This window comes from Clytia hemisphaerica, unplaced genomic scaffold (assembly GCF_902728285.1).
Source record: "Clytia hemisphaerica strain Z4C2 unplaced genomic scaffold, Clytia hemisphaerica genome assembly, whole genome shotgun sequence".
Classification (NCBI taxonomy): Eukaryota; Metazoa; Cnidaria; class Hydrozoa; order Leptothecata; family Clytiidae; genus Clytia; species Clytia hemisphaerica.
In genome coordinates, this window is record NW_027104389.1 from 1,374,176 (window position 1) to 1,401,199 (window position 27,024).

Genomic DNA, 27,024 nt, shown 5'->3' on the forward strand with positions numbered 1-27,024 from the left:
GAATATAGGCTTTGATGCCCAAAATAATTAAGAAGAAGTTAAGTGCGTTTTAAGGATTTATGGACTCTGGAACACCCATTTTGTTAGGAAACTGTATAAAAATACCCAATAAACTCCTAACCAGCTTTCTTGATTGTTCTTATGAAAAGCCACAAATTTTTGTTCAAAGAATCATTAGATAACAGCTTCATACCAAATAAGGTCATCAGAAATTATGATTTAAAAAGCAGTTGGAAGAGCTATTTGGTATTTCGTTATCAGAACTCAGTATATGATTTTGTTGCTATTGAACCGATATAATAGTCAGACAAAAGAACTATAATTACTTTCGGTCAGCCTTTTCTCTCTTTCTCATCACAATAAATTTGTTCGATTGGAAGCTCAGGAAATTAGTTTAGTCGAGTTACCATGTTAGCAAAGTGAGTATTTAAAGCAACAGATGAAAAAAAGTTCTGGCTGAGGATAAGAGTGTGGAATGTCATTAGGAGGTAAAAGTTGATGTTTATTTCATGAAAAATAGGTCTTGTTGACGTCACAACACAGTCTTCATATAGAGCTAGATTAAAAAAGCTTTTCTAAGTCGGATTTTATCTCGTCCTGAGTTTGGAATGTGCTTACGGACCGAGGATCGATTATGATGTTGTTTTTGAAGGGAATTTGGTTTAGTTCTAAACGCTTTTATAAGAGAGCTTACAATCGGTTGAAATGTCAGAATGTTTCATTACTTCATTTGTAAAGAAGTTTAATCGATCTCTCAAAACTAATGTGTCGAATCCGTGACATGGAGGTGTTGATCAGGTTTTCGCCTGTAGTGCGAATTGTGTTTTATTTTAGTAGGAAGTAAGTTTTTCAAGATGACTTCCCGAAGAAAGGATCACAGATTGATAGGAAGTTTATTTTGAGTTTTTTGATATAGAAATCTTTCGGTAATCTTTACAATGGAAATTGATACGTGGTGTTTTGTCACGTTTACTATGACTTTGAAGGGACTTCACTTTCTCTAGGACTTTCTCAGTAATTTATTGGTCTCGTCAGCAGCTTATAATCCTCCAATGAGTTTCAAATTTGATTTAAATGACGTAAGCTTTTATCAACGTGCTTAGTTTTTACAAAATCACGCACTTCTCTGACCTGATATCTGACTTTGTTCAATATTCAATGTTTTATTATTAGCAGACGTGAAGAAGTGTTGCTTTATTTGACCTAAAGATTAGTGGTGGTCACCCTTTATAGTAACGGGTGTATCAAATCTCATTCAGATTTAGAATCCTAAAATCTAAAAATATCGATGAATGTAACTTTTGTTAGTGTTTTAGATATAAAATAAAATTTCACGAAGACGACAAAAATACATATTCGAATTCAAAGGAAAACTTAATTTGAAGCTTGACTCGCTGAAGACCAACACCAAAATTTAAAAAAAGATACATACAGTATACTGAATCTTGAACTACTTAAACAATGGCATATTTACTCAGTATCACGATCTTATCATCAATTTTGATTGGTTTTACAAATTCTGCCAGTTGGAGATCCAAAGAACATCAATATAATTACAGAAGTAAGTCAATTTTTCATCTCGTTGAACTTTCAGAGCATTCTGGGTTAAAACCCCGGAGATGTCTAAATATTCATATACCCCTGTTTCATTGTTTTAGGATCTCCAATAACTCTAACCGTACTGTAATCGATTTCTCGTAATTTTTTGTCGATGGAATCGACGATTACTCAATCGAGAATTTAGAATGATACAGGGGTTTTGTCATCAGGTTATAATTTCTTTAGTGGTGAGAGTTCGGACTTTTCGATGATGAAACATGACACCTTGGGTGTTCACATAGCGTGATTGCGTGATCTAAGTTGAATGCACAGAGGAATTTCTGCCTGAGATTATGAAAACGCAAAATTGAATTTAATCGAATTAAAATTCCAATTCTTTTCGTAAAATTTAATGATATGGGGTGCTAGGAGAGGAATGTTACATCGATCAGTGGGTGAAAGAAAAAAGAATTAACAGTATCTTATGCAAAGGAAATTACTTTTTTATGATAAGGAAAAAACTTTATCAAGGACACACTGCGCTTCTAATTGAATTCCAGTGAGCTAATTTATCTATCAATTTTTCTTTCAAAATGACAGAAAATTACACAAAACTGTCAGAATATTATATCAACTGTATTCAACAGATTCTGTATTTTGTTGGTCAAATTCCCAGCGTGATCATAATTTCAATCAGTCACGTGATCAGTTGTAAGGGTGGTGGCTAAACATTACGTTACGTAGAAGGACTTCTTGTTTCGAGGGCTTTTAGGTCAATTTACAAAAGATGTTTATATACAGAAATCTTTACAAGTACCATAATTCAATTCATGCTAATACCCAAAGTTTATAATCTTTGGAGTTTAAATCGGAGTTAGAACCTTGTGATTGGGTTGCAATGTCTCGATATAGATTACATGCCTCAAAATACAATCCTATCTTGGGGCTTTATCTTTAGATGTGGTTAGTGCGATAAATTTCAGGGAAAATTAGATTACGAAAAACTTTGATAGATCCAAAGTCATTTTAATTGAGAGTATAATTTAATTAAAAGCTTAATGAAATCAACCTAATAAGATAAGTCCAGTTGATCCAATATTGGTCAAAAACATTTTAATTTACTTCGGTCAACCTTAAAACGTTTGTTTGTAGTAAAAATACCACGTTTTATCATAAAACCACTCCCCTGTGTATCTCCGGTCTTCCGAACCACATTACAGCCCCCATTACAATTCTTGACTTCCCACATCGTTCTTTGAGCCCATCTAAAGAACTGCTTCATCTTTGCCATATATTTTCCGGTGGGTAATTCACCAGGGGCATGAACTTTGTTGTTTCGGGGGTATTACATGAACTTTTGATAATTTTCTACATTGCGTTTTTTCCCGCCTTAATTGCGAGTTTTATGAGATGTGATGTAATACCAGACAGGCAGACTTGCATAGCAAATGCCCAATTATATTTCAAATTCCTAGAGTAAGCCTATGATTAAGAAGTCTCGAATATGCCAAATAAGATAATTAATGACGCAAAAAGGTGTGGCTTATATAGCAAGGTGGTCATTTTGAAAATTACAAGGGGTCATTAAAAAAAGTGATGTGGAATGGCTTGTAAACCATATGGAGACTCCAAGAAAATTATCTTGAGAAAGAAAATATCCTTGTCTTGAAGAGCTGTCAAAAGGAAACGTAGAATTACATCATCGTAAATTATTTCCCCTCCAACACGCTGAGCGATCTTTACAATAAGTTAATTTAAAACACATCACTACTCTAATATCCGAACCTACCTACAACCTCCGTATAGTTACTCAGCATTTAATGGCAAACGCGCTTCCTTAAGCTCCATGAGAGTAGGAAATGCACGAAGAGAGAATATTTCCACAGCATGACAGCGAAACTTTGAAATAAGATTAACTCTTTTATTTTTTCTGAGTTTTGGATATTTTGCTTGTTAGCTGAGAAAAATTTAGGACACGTAGTAACGACCATATGACCTTGTTGGGGTATTTTTAAACAGGAAAAGAATGCTGGGTAATCTGGGAGATCTTGACGTTAAATTTGCGAAGATGAAGGTCACATGTATCAGCAGTGACGTCATTCAAAACCCTAACTGTTTATGATTGTAACAGCAAGACCCAGAAAGTTCGGATACAGTGCTATGACCTCAAAAAACTGCTCAAAAAGATAGACAAAACAGTGCTCTGACGTGTTTGTCAGTTTGTGGTACTACTTTTCCTGAGAAAATTGACTGAAAACTGTGAATTATCGCAACCGTACCTTAAAAGGATAAAAATCAAAAAAAAAATCAACTTTTTGCATTGTGATGACGTCAGTAAAGACTTAGAAACATGACATTAAAGGATTTATATTGAAAATTATCCCTAATGAAAGACCGATTTCAATCTTGCAATATCCTTTTTTCGACTGAAATTTTCGGCGAGTTGACGTTAATGAATAGTGGGAGAATTAGGCCTCATTACAAACGATTAAATTTTTAACTCCATTAAATAAAAGCGACGGATGGTGGCGGAACATAGAACACGTTTGCATACGTGATCAGTGTTGGCAATCAAGTTGCTCCTGAATTCCTTAGAGCCCCTCCTCACACACAAAAACCATAAACCTTTTACTTTTACAATGAACCCTTACATATCCAATGCAGACTCCCTATGTGGTTTTCAAGACCTTGTGGTGAGTGTTTCGAAGAATGTTAATACAATTTTTACTTTTAAAATTGAATTTTAATATTAATCCAAGCCTAGATATATCAATGAAGGGACATGAAAAATCTCTGTGTAAGTAAAGTAATTCACATAAGTAAGATGACGCAGTCGAAAGATAGGTGTCGATGTAACGACTTGACGATAATGAAGTGGTGAGTTAATCTTTTCAAAAAAAAAAAGATCTACTGAATAGAGAAAGAAAATGAAAAATATATGAAGTTACGTGGTATGTTACTACTCTTTTTGGAGTTCTAACCTGTTAAAGATTTTACCTATGTACCTAGGAAAGCTTTTAAGGGTACCAAAGTTCTCTCGAACCTTCTTCGAGTGTCCAAACTTAAACTTAAACTTCAGAATTTCCCAAGAATAAGGTGCTTCAGGATGACTGCAGAAAATTCCCAGGCAATAAATGACTCATTACCAAAACTGTGAGAAGTTAAAGTAATCAATTTCTAATCAGGACTTCTTCAAATGAAATAATCACATTAATATAAATTCTTATTAATTGCATTTTAAAACCATCCAATCAAAAAGCACTTAGAACAATATTTTGTATTTTACCACACAAAGTCGTTTTTGGTTTTTGATGCTAGGAGTGGCGGCTAGTTCCTCTTTTGGCAAGATTCAAAGTCACGAAAACAAAATATTAGTTCTGCGTCTTAGTTATGTTTAGACAAGGAGTTACTTTCCTCGAGATATTCGAGACTAAAATGTCTTCAGAAATTAATTAGAGGTCAAGTAGGATAATTACTGTTGTCTCTTCTGATAATGAAACACGATGCACATGGTCAGGTCAAAGACAAACATATTACATTACGTGATATTCGCTTGGGGTAGTCCGAATCGCATACCTCTATGGATATACTTCCTATACAAGAAACTCTTTTCGCTAGAGGATGAGCAGGCCTACGATCGAGGTCAACAGCGTCAGCTGGATATAAAGGCCTATATGCTGATGAAGTCACGACGAAAGATGACGAAATTTCTACTTAAGCAGTCGCTTCATTTTTATGTCTTATGACAAGGCCTAAATAGAGTTATTTAAAACACCATCCCCTCTAGTTTAGAAGAGCGGAACTCCTTGGTATAATTGGACATTCTAGCTAACCATGACGTCACCTTAAAGAAAATCGATGATCACTTAAATCTAGAAGGAGACTCGGAAACGCTCAATTAAGGTCATTAATTCAGACCTCGCTTAATCTTCCGCCTTTCGGTATCAGCGAGCGGAAAGTGGAACATCGCCGGATTCGTATTGAAGGAATTTATGAGAGATTGATGAGATGAACCTCCAGGCGACATATGACGTCATAGACTTCGAGGCTTAAATTACTTATACTGTTAAGTCAACAAATATAGACTGGGTGATTCTTTGGTTGATTCAGATCACCAGAGCTGTTTTCATTCATAATAATGTTACAAATTATTTGAATTTTTGAAAAATTACTCACTGGGAGTTTTTTAATGACTTAACGACTAGTAGCTCAAAATTTCTTGGCAAGTTTATGTTTATATATATATTTATCGAGATGATCCACCAACCTCAAAATGTTAAATTTAGATTTGCCTAGACCCCTAGAGAAAGGAAACTTTTGGTTCAGTCTCAGAAGCAAGTATCGCGTACATAAATTCTCATTAGACCTCATGAGAGTTCAAATGTCAAGCATCACAAAATCTCAATCTAAGCTTCGAGATGATATTCCTATACCCCTCCCTTCTATCAAAACTAGTGATTAACTCCATAATAAAGATACTTGAAAACTTAATCTAGCCATGGGAACTTTATTGAATTTTCAATTATTAAGCATTTTGTTTACAAGATCCATCAGTATTAGTAAAGCTTAAATAAAAGATACTTAGACTTAAGTCTCACTAATATTCAATCATATTATCAAGACCTTTTTATATCAAGTGCTTAAAATTCGTCTAATAGGCAATAGAGGCAATGAACAAAATAATCTTATAAGAACTTCAAACAAGATATAAAATATCGTTCATGACGCTGAACCGGAAATTAGGCGTCAAAAACAAGATAGAACATCGGGTCACAAAAATATTACGCGTTAATCGTTTTGGCAGTTTTTCATATATTCGATACCGTATTTTTCAGACAGAATTAACGTTTCTGTGTATCGTTAGTACATCAGGTTCTTATGAAGGAGTGCCAAGGGAAGGTCAATGAAAATCGTTTTAAACCCATTAAAATGAGCCGAAATGGAAAAAAGAATCCATGAGAAATTCCTAAATTAAGGTTTGGTATACACGATCAAGGGATTATCAAGCTATAAATAATCACTTAAATTGTTGTGTTTTCCTACTTATAAAAATGCAGCTTAAACCTTTAAATATAAAAGGCCCTAACAACAAATACCCTGTTGTGGAGATTGGTCATGTTTTCTGATGTCATACAAGGCTGTTGTTGTTTCGAAAATTCCTACTCGAATCAATCCCATAAGAAGATATACGAGATGCCCGTATCTTAAATGAGCGCCACCTTTAACGGTCACGCAATCACGCTTAACACCCAACCAGATAATTAAACTAAATATTCCCATGATGATTATAGAAAGCATGTCCAAGTGTCCAAGGGTTAAGTCCAATGAAGTATTATAAGCCCGAGAGGGTAGAAGCGAATCTTTAACCTTTCTCAGGCAAGAAAGAATTAACCCCGCATTTGTGATGACCGATTGAATCTAGCGTTTTCTTTGTTTTCGTTTTAAATCTAGCGTAAAATATTTTCAATCCGGAATTTGTATAAAAACCACACGGATTTCTCAAGACAGCGCGACTTTGGTATGATTTAGCGGATTCAAATCCTACCAAAAAGATTCATTTCTAGCACTTCGGGCTTATACTTCATTGGTGAAGCCTCCTTATTTTCCCGTTCAACAATCGATTTAATGTCTCCACTTTTTTCTTGTAGTGTCGGTCATTGAGAACGGGGTAACCAACAAATGGATGAAAGGATTTCGTAAGTATTTCTCAATACTTCAATCAGCCATGGGTTCAATAGAAATTTAAAAACAACCTCTTAAATTTCCAATTTCAAAGTAGAGTATTTCTAATTCGCCGCTCGTGTTAACCATAATAAAATACCAGATTTAAGGGCATCATGAAGTTGATTTGACCATGAGATTTAGGATTAATAATTGAACCTCTGTTATTTACAGAACCATGTAAAGACGAAGTGAAGGCTTGCAAAAAATGGAAAAACAATGGACAACTCAACTGCAATTTGAAAATCATAAAGAAATTCTGTAAAGACAGTTGCGATGTTTGTCGTAAGTAGATTCTTTACCGTTTTATTGAGAACTAGACACATGCTCTCAATTGATAAGTAATTTGTCACATAAACATTGGAGCTGACTCAAACCTAGCTGGCACACAACGTTTTTTCAACGTTCATCTAACGTTATATGGATGTTGTGAACGTTAAATAAACGTTGAAACAACGTTGTGTGTCAGCTGCGAAGGTTTGGTCATTTTCCATAATCAGGTTGTACTTGCAGTCACTTGTTACTGAGGCAACACTTCAGAGGTTGATATTCTTCATTTCGTACTTCTAGGCGCTGAGGGGCCACCACTCGATTGCAAAGTTTCCAAACACGGGTGTTGTTGGGACAACTCTACTGCCGCCACGGGAAAATTCCAACAAGGGTGTCCGGCTTGCAAAGACCGATATCCAGACGAATGTAAAGCATTTTTAAAACAATGCGGGCGTGAAGATATACGGATCATGTGTCCACAAACATGCGGAGTACCTTGTAGTAAGTAATCCTTCATCTTCATCTAGTCAAAGTTTTGAATAGATTCTACTGTTGACAGAACAAGTGGAAAATTAGGCATTAAGCTCAAAAAAACATTTGCCTTAGATATTTTCCTTCTTCGAGGCTTTTATGAATTAGCTGAATAACAATATCAGAGAAGCATCAGTGCAATATATACTACTCCTTTACCAAAGGTTCAACACTGGGAGTGTTGACACCAGACAAACAAAACTAACGGCTTTTTACTTATTCCTCTTTGTAGAAACTTGTGAAGATGATCGCCATCAACATACAATATGCCCATTGTACAAAGAACATGGCTTTTGTACCCATTCCCCCATCCTCATGAAGAAAGTCTGTTCAAGAACATGCGGTTTTTGTCCAAGCTAATTTTCATCTGGGAGTTTGTATGGAAATTTTTATTAAAAATGAGGATAACACTAATGATGAAATCCATGGAAATTCTACAAATTGTTGTGGAGATGCAGATTCGAATCTAACTGTTGGAATCGATAATGGAAAAAAGTTCTTTCTTTGGATGACAAAGAAATTCGACGCCTCAGCAAAATATGACAAGAAAATTAGTTTAAAAAGAAAATAATCGAACTAACAAATTACAATGCTGGGAAATACTGGCTAACCACTCAAACCTGATATGTGATCATAGAAGATTTCAGTGTTGTGCTAATTTATGGTAGTTTAAATGCTTAGTATTTTGATTTAAAAGTAAGCGTTAATATTTTACACAAACAACATAATATTTTTATTGTAGAAAACAAAAACATTTAGCGCTTAAATTTATAAACTTTTACCCAGGAAAACAAACGTGTATATATGTAGTTTTTGTTTGTAAATATAACTTGAACCAATGTTAAATATAAGAATCACTATTCATAAGAATTCCTAATGAGATATTAGCATGGGAGTTTAGAATTACTAGATACTTTAATCGTATAAATTTTAGCGAGACTAATTTTTTGCGTTTTAGTGAGTTTCCCTATTTTCGCTAAAATAAATCTCGCTAAAACAAACCGAACCGACAGATCGCTAAAATTTATCCACGCAAAATTTTTCGAAAAGCTGATTCTCTAAAATAAATCCAGTATGTTTTTCTTTCATTTTTTGGTGTTGTTACGCTTGCGGAAGGTTATTTTTAGCTCAGTGCAACTCTAACCACGTTATATAAACGACGTTAGAGATGCGGAAGGTTTTAAATTTCCCAGAAAAATTCACCATTTTAAAAGGATTCTTAGACTAGATTATAATCTTCCGCAAGAATAACGATACCTGTCGAATGGTTTGCGGAGTGGGTCCTATTTTGCTATCTTCCGCAAGAATATCGATTTGTTAGTCTTGCAGAGGGTGCAACACCAATTTTTTAGTCTTGCGGAGGGTCCTATTTTGCTATCTTCCACAAGAATATCGATTTGTTAGTCTTGCGGAGGGTGCAACACTAATTTGTTAGTCTTGCGGAGGGTGCAACACTAATTTGTTAGTCTTGCGGAGGGTACCCAGAGGGAAATGCATTCGATCTCTTTGAAAACTTTGACGACGAAGAAGAATTGTAAATTTTTACAGCTTTTTTGTTTGTAAGAAAAGGATGAAACTTTTTTCAGGGAAACATTCCGTGCATTAATTTTTTCTTCAAAATCATTGCTCTCGCTAAAATTAATCCACGTGAATTTTTTTTCAGACGAGTATTCGTTAAAATCTATCCACGCAAAATCTTTTGAAATCGTGATTCGCTGAAATAAATCCAAAAAAATCAAGATTTTCCTGGCTCGCTAATATACGCTAAAATTAGTCTCGCTAAAATTTCTAAGATTCAAGTATTGCTATCCTCGTACACATGTGTCAATGAAATGCAGAACATAAATTGTTTGGGGTAAAAACCCTTTGAGTTATATATCTTACTGTGTTTAAAATGTTTTCAAATAGATATTATTTTTTCCACCCAACAATAAATGCTGAGGGGTAAACTTTCTCTGTTTGGGGGTAATTTTGAATGTCACAATGTTCGGGGAAGGGGGGAGAGCTTCCAAAAAATGTTATTCCCCCCTCAATATTCAATTTTTTCTGAAGCCCATTGATTTGCATAGAAATCTTAAACAAAAGCCAAACAAGACGACTTAAAGTCGAAAATTTCGCCTAGAATTTGAACTGCATGGGAAAAACAAGAAGTAGAGATCTACTTTACATCGAGCCTTGATGAAACAAATTCACAAGAACAACGAGGCTTAAAATCACTAAAAAATAAGACCAAAAGAAAAATGAATATGCTCATATTGAGCGCCGTCCCTTGTTTACTTTGTAAGAACTAATTACCGAAAGGTATGTCACAGTCTATCAAGAGCTATTGATTTGATTCTTATAAAGTAAATGCTTATAAGAAAAATAAATATGCTCATATTGTGCACCGTCCTTTGTTTACTTTGTAAGAACTAATTACCGAAAGGTATATCACCGTCTATCAAGAGTTATTGATTTGATTCTTATAAAGTATATGCTTATAAGAAAATAAAGAAAAAACAAATACTGTGAAGCTAAAGACACAAAGATATATGACGTAATCCAAAGAAAACCTACGAAAATCGTCCGTGGTTATACGAGCGTGTAATTTGTAAATTAATTTTAGTGAGTTCGTCCACCGTATCAAGTACTTTCGTTTTCTATTTTTTTTTCCGACCCGCGACGACCCACGAAAGCTGATTGTAATACTTTCGCTAGGCGAAATTAATAATCATATTAAACAACTGGGGAATACAAGGGTTGAAGAATGTCAATCGGACTCTTAGAGCACATTTTCAAAAAATGTTCTAACCTTCTAGAGATTTTTTTGACTTTTCAAGTTTCGTACCTTAAATAATTCCGAGACTTGGGAAGGTCAAAAACAGAACCTTAGCATCAGCATATACCTGGTATATACCTATTTATGCCAAAGTACCCCCCCCCCCCCACCCCCCACACACCTTCACCATTAAAAGAATGCAATAAATAGAACGGGGCTAGAGCTATATTGTCACCCAAATGTGAACTGTCCCAGTTTGGCCAAGTTACATTTCAATATCAAACCAATATCTTTGACTATTTACAAAAATATTAAAATGTTTACACCTTGTAGATAAATCAAAAGTAACTGTTTCAAGGCTCGAAAAGCACAAATTTGGAAAATTACATAAATATTTTAAATTTGATGGAAATTAATTTAAATTTTTAAGGCCAATTTTTTTTCTGCAAAAATGTTTTACCTTAAAGCTACTGCTACTTTGTTACTGCTGTCACTTGCCTTGCATCCATATCATTGAGACGTGGAGTTACATATTTTTGAGAATTTATTGATTGACTAGTAGGAAATCGATTTTGGAGCAGGTCGATCAATTTTGATTGACTTCCATTTCTTTTTTTTGATGAATAACCAATCAATTTGTTCCAATATTTGATAGGTAATGAAGCCCATTAAAAATTTTTGAGTATTGGTCATTAATTGGATTTGAATGGTAGCATAAAATCATCGAATACCTATCAATTACTGTACGTTGGTCTAATGTCAACATCCCCCTTCTAATTTCAACATCCTTCTTTAAAGATAGGAATAATTGGAAGGTCAGAATCGCTGATGGAAACTATTTTTCTTTGCTTAGCGATCAGAGAAGAAAAAACCTTTTGTCTATAAGTGATCTCAACCTTCCTATTATTCCTATCTCTAAAGAAGGGTGTCAGAATTAGAAGAGGGATGTCGACACTAGACCAACTTACGGTACCAGAACCCATCGATATCCAGTCAATTGATTTGTTACCGATGTGTCATCGATAGAAAATAAATCAATTGTTTTGGGTGGGAGTCTGACACTGTATAAAAAAGTTTGTCTTTGAGTTATATATCTGATCAATCAAAACTCAAATCCATTGTATATACAGTATTCAATCAAAGTTGATACAAATTTTACAGTAAGATTTTGATATAGACTTCAACAAAAGTCTTGCCGTTTTCCCTCGCATCCATTTGGGTTGACCGAGTGAAGGCTCGTACACTTTCCAAGTGAACCGCTGTGAGTGGGAATCCTAAACTTTGACGCCTGCGTAGCAATCGGTTGGCAAATGATATCATACTCCAGGATGCATCGTCTCTTATTTCCCCCCTATTTTCTACTTTCCTATCTTCTATCCTGATTTTCTATCTTTCTCAAGTGTTTCTAACTGTTTTCTAAGTATTTTTCTGAAATTTGCCCGTACCATTGAAACAGGTTTCCCACCCCGGCTCGAACCACAAAATGCAAGCAACCTTGGTTTGCAATCCCAATGCTTAACCGCTTGCGCCAACGAGACTCGGCAGAAAGCTGTCATTTACAAATACTTATAGCGTGCAATTTACAGACCATAATAAAGAAAGCTCCCAACCCTACCGGTGCCCCTACAAGGATCCCTACGGCGCTACGGGATCCAAAGTTAAATCTTAGGGTACAAATGCCCCTAAGAAGGCCTTCTGCCTTATATTGTGACTCTCGAGCTCCAACCCTAACCCTAACTGATAATAACCAAACCCTCGTCTAGCGTCCGCGGATTGGAAAATTTCACTTGCATCCTGGAGTATGATATCGTTTGTCAACCGTAGCAATCAAGGTAACTTTTTCCAATCGACGACTAATCGATAAATAATCGATGGATTGGATATCGTTTGATTTCAATAATTGATACATGATAGACAGAATCGATAATCAATATTTTACGGGAAGCTCGATTGGCTATCAATTGTATTTTGTGATCCATTTTCCATCGATTTATTCTTAAGATGTTCGATTGATCACAATTGACAGCCAATTGAGTCCAATCGATTAAAAAACTAATCTATTATCAGTTAGAATAGTCTCGATTATTGAAATCAATCTAAATCCAATCAATCGGTTGGTTATCAATTAGTCATCGATTGATATTGAGCCTGGAAAATGACAAGTATTAACACATCGCACCTACCTACCTAGCTAGCAAAAGGTATATAGATTGACACCCCCTGCCAGCCTGCTATAAATTCTTCTGTGGAATACTTAGTAAATGATAATCTGTCTTACAACACAACTTAATCAAATATCAACAAATAATTCTAATTGTAAAAATGAAGATCATACCTGTCTGTGTTGTCTGTATTATTGTTGTTGTGTGTAGTGATATGTTCAAGAGCAAATCTAATTGTAAGATTCCTATCACTCTATTGGTGCATTACTATCTACACAAACATAAAATACTATGCTGTTGTAAAGAAATATAAACCTCTTTAAGTACTCTAAAAACATCAAAAATATGATAAAAATACAAAAATCCAGAGCAAGTCTGACAGCATGATCGAATGGAAGGTGATAGAAATTGACCGTCAACCGAACATCCTCCCTCTGTTTTTCTACTTCCTATCTCTCTATCTCCTTTTCTATTTTCTGACTTTCTGAGACTTGTTTTCTAATTTCTACTAACTTTTCTATGATTTCTATGAATTTTAAACTTTCTCCAAATATGGAACCCACCGCGCTATCCGTTGAGCCACACTCGCACAACAAAACACAAAATTTGGAAATACTTATAGAATGACAAAAAAGACGGGGGTAATGTAATTATAATATGGGTAAAAGTACCCCTTTTTTAACCTGACTGAAATTCGAGCCGTTACTAGCAACCCTGCGGGGCCCAAGGCGCCGAGTATGCACCCGGCACAGTGACAAGCCGTTACTAGCAACCCTAACCCTACCTAACTGTTAGTTAATCAATTCTAAACAACAAAACCCCCGGAAAAACAAAATCGTAGATAAGAAAAAAAACCATGTTCGACTGACGGTCAATTTTTATCACCTTCCTGATCGAATCCGCCATTTAAAAAAACTAGCTATGTTTACGAATGCTTGGTTCCACCTACCTAAGCACTTGCGGACTGGAATCATTAAATTTTATTTTAGCGAGTGAGTTCATATTTTAGAATCTTCGAGAATGTTCTAGAAGTTTCAACTACTTTCGTTTTCTAATTTTTTTTCCGATGACACCGCCGCCGCCGCGAAAGGCTATCGTAATACTTTCGCTATGCGAAATTAAAAAAGGTACAGGTAAAGCCCGGTGGGCATAAAAGCTTTCACCAAGACCTTTCCATCTTGAAATTAAAGCCCTAACCTACAAGGTGGCTCAAACTGCAAGCAATCCAGGTATTTAGTGTGATAATCAAATCAGAGGATTTTATAAATTTTCTAGATAAAAGGAACTAGGTCAAAATTTTACAATCTTAATTATTCTGTTTTCTTAGCGCAAAATTAAACATTAGCGAGATTAAGTAGCCGCAGATAAACCACAACGACTGACGAATTTTCTCTAGACTTCGTTCGCGTCTAGCTAGCTTTCTGATTAACCTGTAAAAAGTGCCGTGGAGCGAACAAAGGTTATCGGAAATCCGTTTGTCGCCGTGACTTATCTAACGATACTTAATCTCGCTAATACAACGACGATCCATGAAGCTCTCATAATAAAACAGAAGTGTCTTCTCTTGATAAGAGGCTTTCAGAACGCAAACGTTTTTCATATTTATCTTTCCTCTTCTTCGATGAAAAAGCAGAAAACTTTGCTGCAAACGTCACACTACTATTACCAGTACTGTTAGTGGTTGGTAAACTCTTTGATGGAGGTGTTGGCGTTTCTTGGTAAGAATATGATGAGGAGCTGATGATTGAACTAGTGCTATGTGTTCGGTCGCGTCCTGTCTTGTCGAAGATCAACGAGACCTGGAAAATCAAGTTAGTTTGATATCAGAGGATACATTCCTAGACATGTTTGTAAGAGGTATCCACTGTACTGATACCACTAAAATATCTATCATCCTTATATTATTTCAAGGGGGCTTGAGGTTCGAATTTACAGGAGTTGAGTCACATCAAATATCCAAAACTCTAGACATTTAAAGTCATTCAAAAAGTCAGCAAGCTCGAGCTTGAACTATGTTATTTCTGTCGATGCTAAGGAAAAGGCCTGGAAAACTCTCTGGTGGTACGAAACTTCTCTGATCTGATCACTAGAGCTTGTTAGATGCTCCTTATTGTCTCGGTAATCATCTGGTTATCTTGAAATAGTTCGTTTCCCTTAAGATAGCTAGACGAAATTTCAGGGAATTTACGATTTTTTCAGCGTCAGTGGTCGAGTTGGGGATGGATCCCACCTGATCTGTGATACAGAGGTGCTAAAGAGATAAAATTTTGCAGAGCGGAAAATATAAAGCGATTTAATGTTTACAAACCTTTCCCAAGAACACAAGTAGTAATGTGGAGGTGGTGCAAAGGAAGATACTGAGACCAATCACCAAATAGCTTTCTTCAAAATAACCAGTAGTTGACAAAGCTGTTGAACAGATAGCACCGATTGTTGATACAAATGCTACAAAATACACTGCCAAACCTGAAATCGACAAAATGTGAAAACAAATAATTAACAGAGAAGCCGAAGTGGCATGAAAGCAATAGTCAAATGTTTTTTGGGAGTACGTACAAGTCGCAACATAAGGCATCGTTTCTTCCAAAATGAAATTGAATTGACAAATTTCTGCAAAAATGGACATACTGCACCACGTAAAAGTGACATGCTAATGAACCAGTAATTTTTTAGTAATTAAAATTAGGGTTCTAGCAGTGCGATATTTCCTGAAGCCATGAAATGGTGTCAGCCGAAAGAATATCCCGTTAAAACAAGGCTGGACGAGGGGTAGATTAATATTAACGGTATTAAAACCATGGGGGGTGCGTTAGTTAGAAGGATGGGTGACAAGATCGAGAGTGGAATCTTGAAGATTTGAAACGACACCCTTTTTGGCTGCATATATTCGTAATTTCTATTTAACTTGGTAAGCCCGCGGGTCATCTCAATATGTGATTCTGACCGATCTAATATCAAAATATATTTTTGATATTCAGGACACAAACTTTATACGGGAGCACGCACAAAATATCGAGGAGTTTGCCATTAATTTTGAATTTAAACAAAAAATACCGGGGGCAAAAGTTCGGGTTATTTTGGGTGCTTCCGTATAAAACATTACGTCATAAATATCAACAGATAGTACCACACAGAAAAGGACTTACCAATATGTTTTGAGTCATTGAGCACTGGAATGTGAACATGCCTGGTTTCCCATGCCATAAATAACCCAAATATTAAGAGTAACACTTTGAAAGACACAAGTGTGGCCACGAAGGCTGTTTGATTTGAACAAGAGCATAATTGATGAATTTGGATTTCCATACGGTCTTCTTGTGGGTAGAACTAAAAAGAAATAATCCTTTCTACAATTTTCTGCATAGTTAATGAAAAATCCACGTGAAAAAAACCTGGAATGAGTGACATCTTCAAATATACAATACTTGAACCGAATATCAAGAAACTCAAAGTACACATTCTTATTTTCAGAATTTTTCGTTTATTTTCTTTTTTTTCCGCAAGATCTAGTTACCAGTTACCATTTTACTAACACATTAAACTTATTGACACTTACCATTAGACCAACATGGACATACTAAGATCACAAAAAAAAAACAAGTCTGTTTATATCAACAACTCATGCTAAATTTAAAATCCAATGAGTGTGTTCAAAAACGAAGCATTACACTGAAGACATTAGACTTACAAAGAACACATTTGGAAATCCTATTTAGAAGCGTCTCACGGGCCCTCCAAATGAACAGAATCGTTCAAAATATAGACTGGAGTCGTTTATTATCCGTGTAATACTGTACAGTGATTGTTACGGGATAATATCAGTTTGCATAATATGATTTGTCTCTTCCATTATTTTTTTGCTTATTTTCTACTATGTCAGTGAATTAGTCGGCTAGGATGCTAGACATTCAAAAGAGTGAATATTGGTATACCTTTTGTGATAGTTGGAATCCTTCAAGATGGAACGGGTTGAATGTGATGAAACATAACAAGATACTAATGTCGATGGAGAGAAGAACCACAATCATAATGTAAAGTTGAACGTCACGAACTGCCTACCAGGGAAAGAATGGTTGTAGATCATAGAATAGAGGAGGAAATAAGTTTTTTTGCGATGGGCTTTCACTCTAAACTTGAAAAGAAACTTCTGCAACTTCTACTAGAAATTTAGACTTCTGTTCAGTCTCTGGCGAATAAAAAAAAATCTTAGGAAGTCTATCTTTAGAGGTCTACGATTCAGACTACTAGAAATTCAGTTAATTTAATTTATTCTCTGTACACACAGGATTTATAGTGGGAATTCACTTTGTTTGCTTAAGAAGGGAAGCCAGATTACCGTGCACCGAGAACAAATGTACCCTTCAAGCTCATTACCAGTTCCCTCAGAAAGTCGATCGCGCTGCCAAGGGTTGATAGGTGTATAAAGTTGAATTCTCTCTCCCAAGAAAAATAAACTTTGAATAATCGGCCAATTAGTAAAGGTTCCGTGAAATTTGAAACAGAAGCGAGTTTATGTGATTGCACTTTTGAGGACGATAAAGTGACTGAAGCGATATGGAATAGCCCGCAGTTCTGACCCACAAAATCGAGGGCGGTAAGAATGATGATTTACTGTCGTCTTCAGCTTGTCAGGATTATTGTTACATTATTTCAAAGCTTCGTATGATGAACTATTAAAATTATCAAAGTGTCGATCTGTTCATTCACAAAACCTTCAACTTATGGTACAGGAAGTTTATAAATCTCTAAACCACATTGGCCCTGAAATAGGATGGGATGCATTTGAAAAAATTGAAATAATTAAATTTATTGATCCCGAAAATCCTGAAAATAAAACCACATTTGATCTTAAATGTGGCTCTAGAGTCAAACTTCATTTTCCGAAAAACGTAGTTTGCCTTAACTCCTTCGACTTGAGAACAGGTTCGGCTTGGAATCATTTGCCCAAAAATACAAAATCTCTTTAAACACTGAAAGAATTTGCTTCTGAAATCGTGGGAGTCAAAATTTACTGTTCATGCAAACTCTGTACTGTATTTTAATTTTTTTTTTCTCTAATTATACACTATATTGTGTTTTTATCTATCTTGTTGGCATAAATTAGTATTTATAACTATGGAAAACTGTCCAACGTTAAATAAAGTGAAAAAAAAGAAGAAAAAAAGGATCTAGCCAAATTAGAAATTTACCGTCTCCGTCGCAGAAAAACACACATACATAAATTTGTCTCTCTCTATTCGTCCGAAATATGTCGGGGAAAATCAAAATATAATAGCTGCATTCTTTTTCACCGTTCGACATACATAAACTCGGTAGAAACAAAGAAAAGTAAAGTTGATAAACAAACTTACAATTCTGCTATTGGTTCTTGCAGCAGCGAAGATGCGATAAACTCTCCACGTTTTACTGAACAGACCACCGAACGATAAAGTAAACCCGATCGATAATGAACTGATAGTCGCCTGTAGAAAAATTTGACAGTTTAAAATTGAAGAAAGATTTAAAGGTTAGTGTATTCCTTAAGTTATTAAACAAAACTGAGGAAGGGAGGGCCAATTATAATGACGCAGTAATAGAAAAATATTCAACTTGTTTTTGAGTCATAATCTGTGCATGTATCGAGTTTGACATTTCAGGATTTCGCTTATGCATTTGGAGTAGTTGCAAAGGTTTTTACTGACATATTGAGTAAAGTGAATGAAGCGATATATGTGGGCAAGGACCTGGGCGCGAGTAAAAAGACACTTACGGTGCACATAGTATTTGAGTTGTCCTTGGAAGTGAATCGACTGTCTAATCCAAAGAAAATGATGGAAAGATAACATGATATACATCCAAGGATGATGAGATTGTTTACTTTCGGTGATGACATCTTAATTACTCTAAATAACAGAGTTTTGTGTTGTTCATGAAACAGCTTCTATTGTTACTGAAAGATTAGACTTATTGAAACTACAGATCTAAAATAGTAAAGCAAGATGTAACTTTGCTCGCCTCTAGTTTAAGCTATACAAGATTTCTTAGACTAGGTCCAGTTCTTTTGGACAAGAGCAAAGTAACAACCTGCAGTTCTAAGCCATAAATATTCGGCTCAACAAAAAAAATACATTAACATTTCACTTAGTAAGGCAAATAAAATTGCTAGCGAAGGTAAGCTTCATAACAAACCTTTTATGTCTATAAGACCAATTCAGGAACAACAAGGATAATGCAATCAAGATGCCAGAGAATGCTCCAATCCATAGCGTCAAGAGAATGTTCCATTTATATTCTAAGAAAACTTCCTGAAGGAGAACACCATCTCTTGGAGGACGAGTTTCATTGAAGAGTTTTGTATGAAAACTGATGGTGTTTGTGGTTGTTGTGTAGTAGCCGACTTCAACGAATGAACCTAAAAGTCAAGGAGAATACACGTTTTTATGAGAACATCCAAAAATTTTAAGGCTTTCGGTTGTACCTAGTCGTATTAAGAATAAAACTAGCAATATCCCATTTATCTAGGTCATCTAAGTGTTTTTCACTCGTTTTAAAATTTGACAAATCATTGAAGAAAAGAAAAAATACAGCTGGAGGGTATAGGTTAAAGGAGTGCGATAATGAGCTATTATTGGCTTGAAGTAATTACATCCTGACGCAAAACAGCCGCTGGCTGTCACATTATACTGAAATATTAACGGAAGATAAATTACTCACCGGCCGCTAGAGAACGGTCAGACTTATAGTATAAACAAAAACAAAGTGGTATATTTAGAGCTTTAATTACGTGAGAAAACCTATTTGTCAGGCACTAATGAGCATGGAAAATAATGTCTAAAAATAATTGAAAATTCCAAGGGACGGATTTTGAGGTTAGAAAAGTACGGAAACAAACATTTTGTACAAATGTCTCTCACAGATGTATTTTGCGGTTTTCTCGTGAGGGTATCTGCTGATTTGAGAAATGCAGGGAATTTGGTCAAAGCTAGAAATAGTTAAAACGAGGAAATATCATTTCAATCAATGGATGTACTTAATTAAGCTGGTAATATTTATGGTCGAAAGTGAGAACAAAATTCTGAGTGATTTCTAATACAAGTTGGAACTTACCATTTCTATATTGATGAATCACGTGATCAAGATCATGGCCCAAATCCATATCACGTTGCTTACCCTGTGAAAAAGTTATTGAATGATTTCAAATGCACTAAATAGCAAAATTATATCAAAATCCACATTTGTAAAGCCGAAGAATCGAAGAAATCTCTCCCGGTTTGTTTCCCGTTTGTTTCAAATTATATCTCAAATCTTGACAGTATGGTTGAGCGCGAACTAAACAAATTTAAGATCTTCCTTCAATTTTCAAATACTAAATTAGATACCACAAGCGGGGACTATAATAATAGTCGTAAAGGTTTTTACCGATACGCCATAAAATTCCATTGTTTTGATAGCCTTTGTGATCATGGAATATTTTTCAGTATCGTGGTAGCTTTTCATTAATACTTTCTCGGCACCTTGAAAAAAAGAAGGGATAAAAAAACATTCTAACTTTGCTCGGGAAGAAATTCCTTCAAACTTGGAGATTTCTTAGTTGGAGATTTATGGAGTCTTAAGTAATTTCTTCAACGCAAACACACAAATGTTTCTTGTAATCATTAGAAAAAGAAAATACACCGAAAATACTGAAAAAGAGAAAATCGATTGTATTCACGCTTACTACCTTATCGGGAAAAACTTCGTCAGGGAAAAGTGACGAAATTTTGGCCAAGTGACGAATATTTTCCCCGACGATAATTTTCCCCGGCCTTAATGCGTTTTCCTACTACCAGCAAGTGACGAATTTTTCCCCGACGAAAATTTTCTCCGATAAGGTATACTAACGTTTAAAAACTCAAACAAGATTATTGCAGTCTTATTTCATAAGAATTTGAGGTCAAATCACTAGGTCTCCAGACTTCAATACCCTCGTTTTAAAACCAAAATTTGACCTACCATGTTGCTTTATCAATTTATCCAATGCTAAAGCAGCTCGATACACTAAATCGAAGACTCGGCCCGAGCCTTTATTGTAAGTAATTTTGTCCCATTCTTCTCGGAATTTCTTCTTTTTTACATATTTGTTGATATAATGATTCCAAGTTCGTTGCTTGTATCTCTTAATCAGCTCCCAAATTTCCCCACGTGTCTATGATTGAAAAGAATGAAAAGTAAAATCGCAGGGTGTGTTGTTGGAATGGAAAGGACAAACCAATTGTCAAAGTTAAAGATATTCGTTTTTATTATGCAGAATCGAGGTAAAACTTCAAGAGCTTTCCATCGAAAAGTCATAAAAAATCACGCGCTTGTGTATCCTGGAGAGCAATTAAGTTACTTTTAAACAAACAATCTCAAGAATAGCCATTGGAAATTAATTATCTTTCAATCTTAATTAACAAACAAAGTCAGGGGAGTTACAGAGGAAGCCAATTAAAAGAAAACAACATCCTGGGGACGTCAATAAAACCTTAAGTGTTGCAATCAAAGCACAACAAACTCTGATTTCAATAAACGATGGTTTTAAACAGCGTGGGCTTGTATGGCATACTACTAGAATAGTTTGAAAAACAGCTTCATTTAAGAAAAGTAACCTATTCTTGTATGGGAGGGAAATTTAAAGAATTTTGTTTACAGGAGCCTCCAAAAATGCTAAATAGAGATGAAGTGAAATCAGCCGCTCTCATGTTGTCTTCTGACCAGCCACCAGAACTGTTGGAAAACCAACGAATCCGTCGAGACTTGAACTCACACAAAATACTCGCGAATGACATAGTTGTGAGTTCGAGTTTCACCGGATACGTTGGTTTTCAAATGGTTCTGGTGGCTTGTTAGAAGACAACTTGAGGGCGACTGTATCCATTTCACTGTAATACAAAGGGCAAAGTTCATGACTAAATAGAGCTAATTACTACAATTTACCCAAAAAGAGGTTGAAAATTCTTTTAAATCTTTTAAATCTTCAATCTCTTGGCCATGTACATTTCTGTAAATCGATAGATATTGACCCTCGGCTCGAAAGTCGTAAAAAATGAACACCATAATTAAAAAAGGGCTAGGTCGAATTAAAACGAATAACTAATTTTAATCTGTACAAACTTTTTTAGCGCGTCGAGGTCCTCCATTTATTTGGAAATCAGATCTCTTGAGAAAGAGGAATCCTTCAGCCGCCTTCAGGATTTGTTGTGACGTACAACGTCGTGTGTTATCGTCGGTCATTTCATGCCAGTTATTCTCCAGGTCGTGAATGTTGCCACTGATGAAGATGTGTCTTGGGTAAGACATGTTTTGAAGGTAGATCTGAAGAGAAAGAGATGATTGGCTAAAATAACTGAGTATGTAAAAGCGCTCCGATTAGCTAATTCTACGGCAATTGGCACACAAACTTTTTTAACGCTTTAAGACTTTTATTATGACGTACTGTGTCAGGAGAAAGTATCTCTGAGAACTGACGAAGAACGACTTAAACTCACTTGAACTCATTGATAGTGTTAAACTGCTCTACCAACCGATCTGGACTAAATCAGTTACTTGGAGTCAGTCGATTACGAGTCAAATATGATGAAATGGTGAAGGACTTGTGTGTGTTTCTACAGAGGTGTTGCTTTGTTTTTGGTAGGCTGATAAATGAAACATTAACTCTGGCGATTTCTTAGCAAACTCAATGTATTGATTTGTGTAAACATGTACTTGAGGCGACAAACCGAACTTTTCAAACGGAGAATTATAAATCCTTTCGTGCCTTAGACCGGCGAAATTCGCCGTTTGCAGGGTCTAAATTAGACCTCAGCTAGCCATTATAGAGGTCATCATAAAGGTGTACTAATAAACGCCTTAAAGACAGTGTTGTTACAGAAAACCACACCAGAATAATTACGCCAATCTTTAATATTACAAATGACTTACGTCACAGAATATGGTAGGAGCGGTCCACCGATCCATATCGATGAAAATGATCCGTCCATCATGTTTCTGAAATAAGACAGTTAGAATTTATTCATGTTTCCTTTCGTCTTCAATAATACTCGGTTATATAGAAGTTTTTATAAAAACTTTAGGAATGGACATACATGTTCACCACCATTGCTTGTGCTAGATACAGATGGAAAGGGTCTTGATTCGTGTTTACTAGGGTCAATTTGGACCCGTCAGAATCAACGACATCGATGCAATCGGGAACATAGGAAACCGTAATTGGCCGAAATGAGCTAGAAGTCCAATCTCCCTGCAAAATTTTGCGGTTGATAGGTGTATCCTAAGTATATATAAGTCAGTTACTTTACGTCGAAACAATAATATTGAAAAATACCTTGATATTCTGTATTTGTTTTTCTACATTGAAGTAAGGGACTGAGGAGAAGCCTTGGATGTCAATGGAATGGTCTTCCTCAGATTTCAATAGCTTTTTCAATTGGTTAGCATTCTGTGGAGAAAAATAAGATGATTGAATACTTTTCATAAAAAAAATCATGATCCAAATTGTTACGCGTTTAAGGTGAATTGGAAAAACCGTTTAATTTTGCTCTACCCAAACTAGCCTCTTGAAACAATGGCCCCAACTAGGGGGAAGATCGATTACGTTTATAAATGTTCTGAAATGTTACCGACAATAAGGGATTGAAGCCCTTCTATAGGTTGATTGTCAGACTTATCTTCACTTTCCAGTTATTTTGTATAAAACTGATATTATCCAACAACAGTCATGTATTATCGTATAACACACATTACTGCATTACATGGATAAAGGGTCTAAAGGTAAGCCTAAAACTACATTATTAAAAATTAATGCCTGTTACCTGTACGAAATGAATGTAAGCAATGTCATAAAGCATGTGTAATTTCTTCCAACCAAAATGATTGAGGAGTGCTACTAAAGCTTTGCGTTGACTTTGAAATGTTTTGCCATTATCTTCTACCTGGATGAGAAAGTTCAGTAAAAAGTTCCAAACGCTATTATGGGGTTAGTATTACAGTTGATGCTCCCTAATTCAATTTTCATCGAATGAGGTAGGGAGCAGTCAACGAGTGCACGAGCGATTGCAGTCTTTTGAGGGAGACTCTACAAGGCCTTTGAGGGTCTGTAGTTTCGACTGGTATGAGAGTTTGACGGTAAAACATGCGTAGCGGAAAACTGCCTAAAATTAAGCCATTTTTTTGGCTGAAAAAATGGGTTTTGCTCCATCGAACAGCAGAGCTACGTTTATGAGAGTTTTTTTGACGGTGACTTTCAAAATTATCGAATAATGAAGTGTATCGAATAGTATAACTTCGAATTAGAGAGCGTCAACTGTACTCATAATTCCTTGATACTTGACGCATAGTATCAATTCTAAGAGTTTTAAAGATATAGGGTAAAGGTAGAGTGTCATGCATTTCAAAACATTTTTTACCATAGGTAAGTTGATCCTGTCAGTCAACAAACGCATTGGTTCTGCAAATTGTTCAGTAAAAGGTCCTAACATGAATTGCAATGTCTCCTTCATTTGATACACGTGGAAGAACTCGGTCATACCAAAACCACTCATACCCTGCAATTGAAAGAAGGATTCAAATGATCACAAAAATAAGAGTATAATTTTCAACGGAGACGATATATTGGCCAATTTTTTCAGTGGGAAGGGGTCCCAGTGGGTCTGTGAGAAGGGGGTGTGTAAGAGTTTTCATGATTAAGAATTGGAAAAAAAAATTACCTCAGTTTCGAAAAATTGTACAAGCCTTTACTTCTCAACAATCCACATACCAACCCTTTCGCTAAAGATTCCATGGAAGAGCTTGGGTTTTCATTTACCAGGTTTGAATGACGTCAGATACTGACACTCGACACCGTTCGACCCTGCCCAGCTGGCACACAGCGTTGTTTCAACGTTTATCTAACGTTCGCAACGTACATATAACGTTAGATGAACGTTGAAACAACGTTGTATGCTAGCTGGGTGGTAAAAGCTCGAACAAAAATCCCTTTGTGGCGTAAAGGTTGATAGTTGCGTTGCAATACTAACAAAGCAAAGAACGAAAACAATTACTCACCAAATTATCGAAATATTTCACTTTCAATTTAAAATCTTTCAAAATGGTATCATCCTCATTGATCAGTCGAACAGCAACATCTATAGCTGCCTTGAAGCACAAGTCATCTTTCACGATATTCGACAGAAATGCACCAAAGTATATGTTCTGTTTGCTGGTACATGCGTAGTAGTTTTGAGTGATGACCAATAGTAAGCAGTACATTATTCTCATTATTTTTCTTTTTGTAAGTTGACGAAATTTTACTTAAAATTTCAAAAATGGAAAAACGTTACAAGGTTACAAAATTTTAGATATAAACGACAAAGTTTAACGACAAAGGTCTTAATACTACATACGATGTCTAGAAAATCATCTTTGGTTCTCATAGAGAGAATTTTCGGATACTTTACTATAATATTCCCTCGTAGAAAAACATCTAATCTTCTATACAACAGTTTCAGATCAGAAGTATACACGAAAACTCAACAAAATACAACGAAACCCTGACCCACCATCAGACAAAGCTACAAGAATATTATGATTTCCCGTCAAAATTTTCTCCCTATTTTAAGCAGCGAAGAAAAAAAAGTTAATTCAGCCCGCGTACATTTCAATGCCAGGGTCATTAAGGAGCTATTGTAGCCCGCCTTAAATACGCACAAAAACCTACAGATGCGGTTAACATTGATGTATTAATAATTGGCGACCAATTAGCGACGTTCAGTCGTTAATTTTCGGCAAAGTGTTTATTTTTACTTGGAATGAAGAATGAAGTTGTTCTATTTTTATATCAAGAAAAATACCTCTTGTGGTTTTTAGTCTTTTAGGCTGTTTGTTATTTCTTGTTGGAGGCTCATTAGAAATCGTTCAAATCTTCTCTAAGGTAAACAAAATTGTTTGGACCAAAACACAAAATTTATCTATTTTTTTGAAAGTAGCAAATGTGAGGTTTGTCGAACAATATATGACCCCTAAAAAATTGTTTGAATTTACTTTCAATTTGAATATCCAAAACTTCTTGATGAATGACATTTTAAAAGATTTTAGTGCTTGAAACTTGATATTTTAAATCTTCCTTTTGACTAGCCTTTGTGCTATCATGGTGAGACGGTGAGACAAATACCAACCGAAATAAATTACGTACGATTCTCTAAAATGAGCTGAGAAATTACAGTACGTGTTTTAAGGCCGATTCAACACCTTTTGGTGTATGTGACCAGACACTTGAAAAACTGTCAATCAAGGGGTATTGTATTTAATTGTTTCCAAGTAATTTTAACGGGAAAATCCAACAATAAGCTTTTATCAGTTGAGACTGAGTTGCGAGCTTAGCTGTGCAAATATTCAAGGAATTTCAGGGAATTCTAAAGAGCAATGCCTTGCAAATGTCTCGACAAATAGAATTTCATTAGTCATGGAAGATTCGTGGTCCAGTCAGAGAAAGGTCCCATTCGAAGAGTTAAAAAATCAGACTTCTGCATTAACACGCATGCGTAATTTGTCGTTCTTTTAGACCACGTGTAGTTGATTCCCGTGATAAACAATTGGGAATGAATCAGTAGGGATGGTTCAGTCACTTTTCGGTCGGGGTTGTGGACGGCCAAAAGTGGACTTTTTTTATTCTTCCTTTTTGACCTTTTCGAAATTTCCGATTTTTGATTATTTCGATCTTATCAGTTAGGGTCAGGGTTGAAGCTCGAAACATTGCAAGTCATTATTTAGATGATCTGTAAAGTGTAGAAGAGGCTTTCTGGGGGAAATTGTATACTCTTCGGAATAGGACCTTTCTCCCTCTCGGTCCTAAGAAAAGGAAAATTCAATTTGATTAAAGAAAAATCGTCAGAATATTTTAGTAAAAAAAAAAGAAAATAGAATAACAAATATTTTACACAGTAAACAAATGCACCGTAGGGGTGGTCGCTTTTTCTCCCAAATTTACTCAAATTTTTTGAAAATTTTTCATCAAATAGAGGCGTAATGGCGTATGATAGAGAATAATGACGTTTGGTAGTGAATTTTCCC

At 35.5% G+C, this 27,024-nt stretch overlaps 2 protein-coding genes across 2 annotated transcripts; one reads left to right on the plus strand and one right to left on the minus strand.

Annotated features, from left to right (window-relative positions):
• The first annotated feature begins 552 nt into the window (after positions 1 to 552).
• LOC136819635 (uncharacterized protein ZK643.6-like) lies at positions 553 to 8,943 on the plus strand. Its single transcript, XM_067075875.1, has 5 exons — positions 553 to 1,561; positions 7,188 to 7,235; positions 7,435 to 7,545; positions 7,831 to 8,031; positions 8,294 to 8,943. Exons 1-5 carry the CDS (start codon positions 1,462 to 1,464, stop codon positions 8,419 to 8,421), a joined length of 588 nt encoding a protein of 195 aa, XP_066931976.1. The 5' UTR covers positions 553 to 1,461; the 3' UTR covers positions 8,422 to 8,943.
• A 5,551-nt stretch (positions 8,944 to 14,494) lies between these two features.
• LOC136819540 (gamma-aminobutyric acid type B receptor subunit 2-like) lies at positions 14,495 to 25,263 on the minus strand. Its single transcript, XM_067075775.1, has 16 exons — positions 25,021 to 25,263; positions 24,384 to 24,521; positions 23,790 to 23,909; positions 23,303 to 23,416; positions 22,900 to 22,965; positions 22,093 to 22,293; positions 20,953 to 21,145; positions 20,380 to 20,474; positions 20,068 to 20,131; positions 19,150 to 19,372; positions 18,731 to 18,863; positions 18,333 to 18,443; positions 16,914 to 17,036; positions 16,128 to 16,308; positions 15,290 to 15,447; positions 14,495 to 14,780 (listed from the first exon to the last, which is right to left on the minus strand). The coding sequence occupies exons 1-16, from the start codon at positions 25,231 to 25,233 to the stop codon at positions 14,520 to 14,522; spliced, it is 2,394 nt and encodes a 797-aa protein (XP_066931876.1). The 5' UTR covers positions 25,234 to 25,263; the 3' UTR covers positions 14,495 to 14,519.
• Positions 25,264 to 27,024: the final 1,761 nt, after the last annotated feature.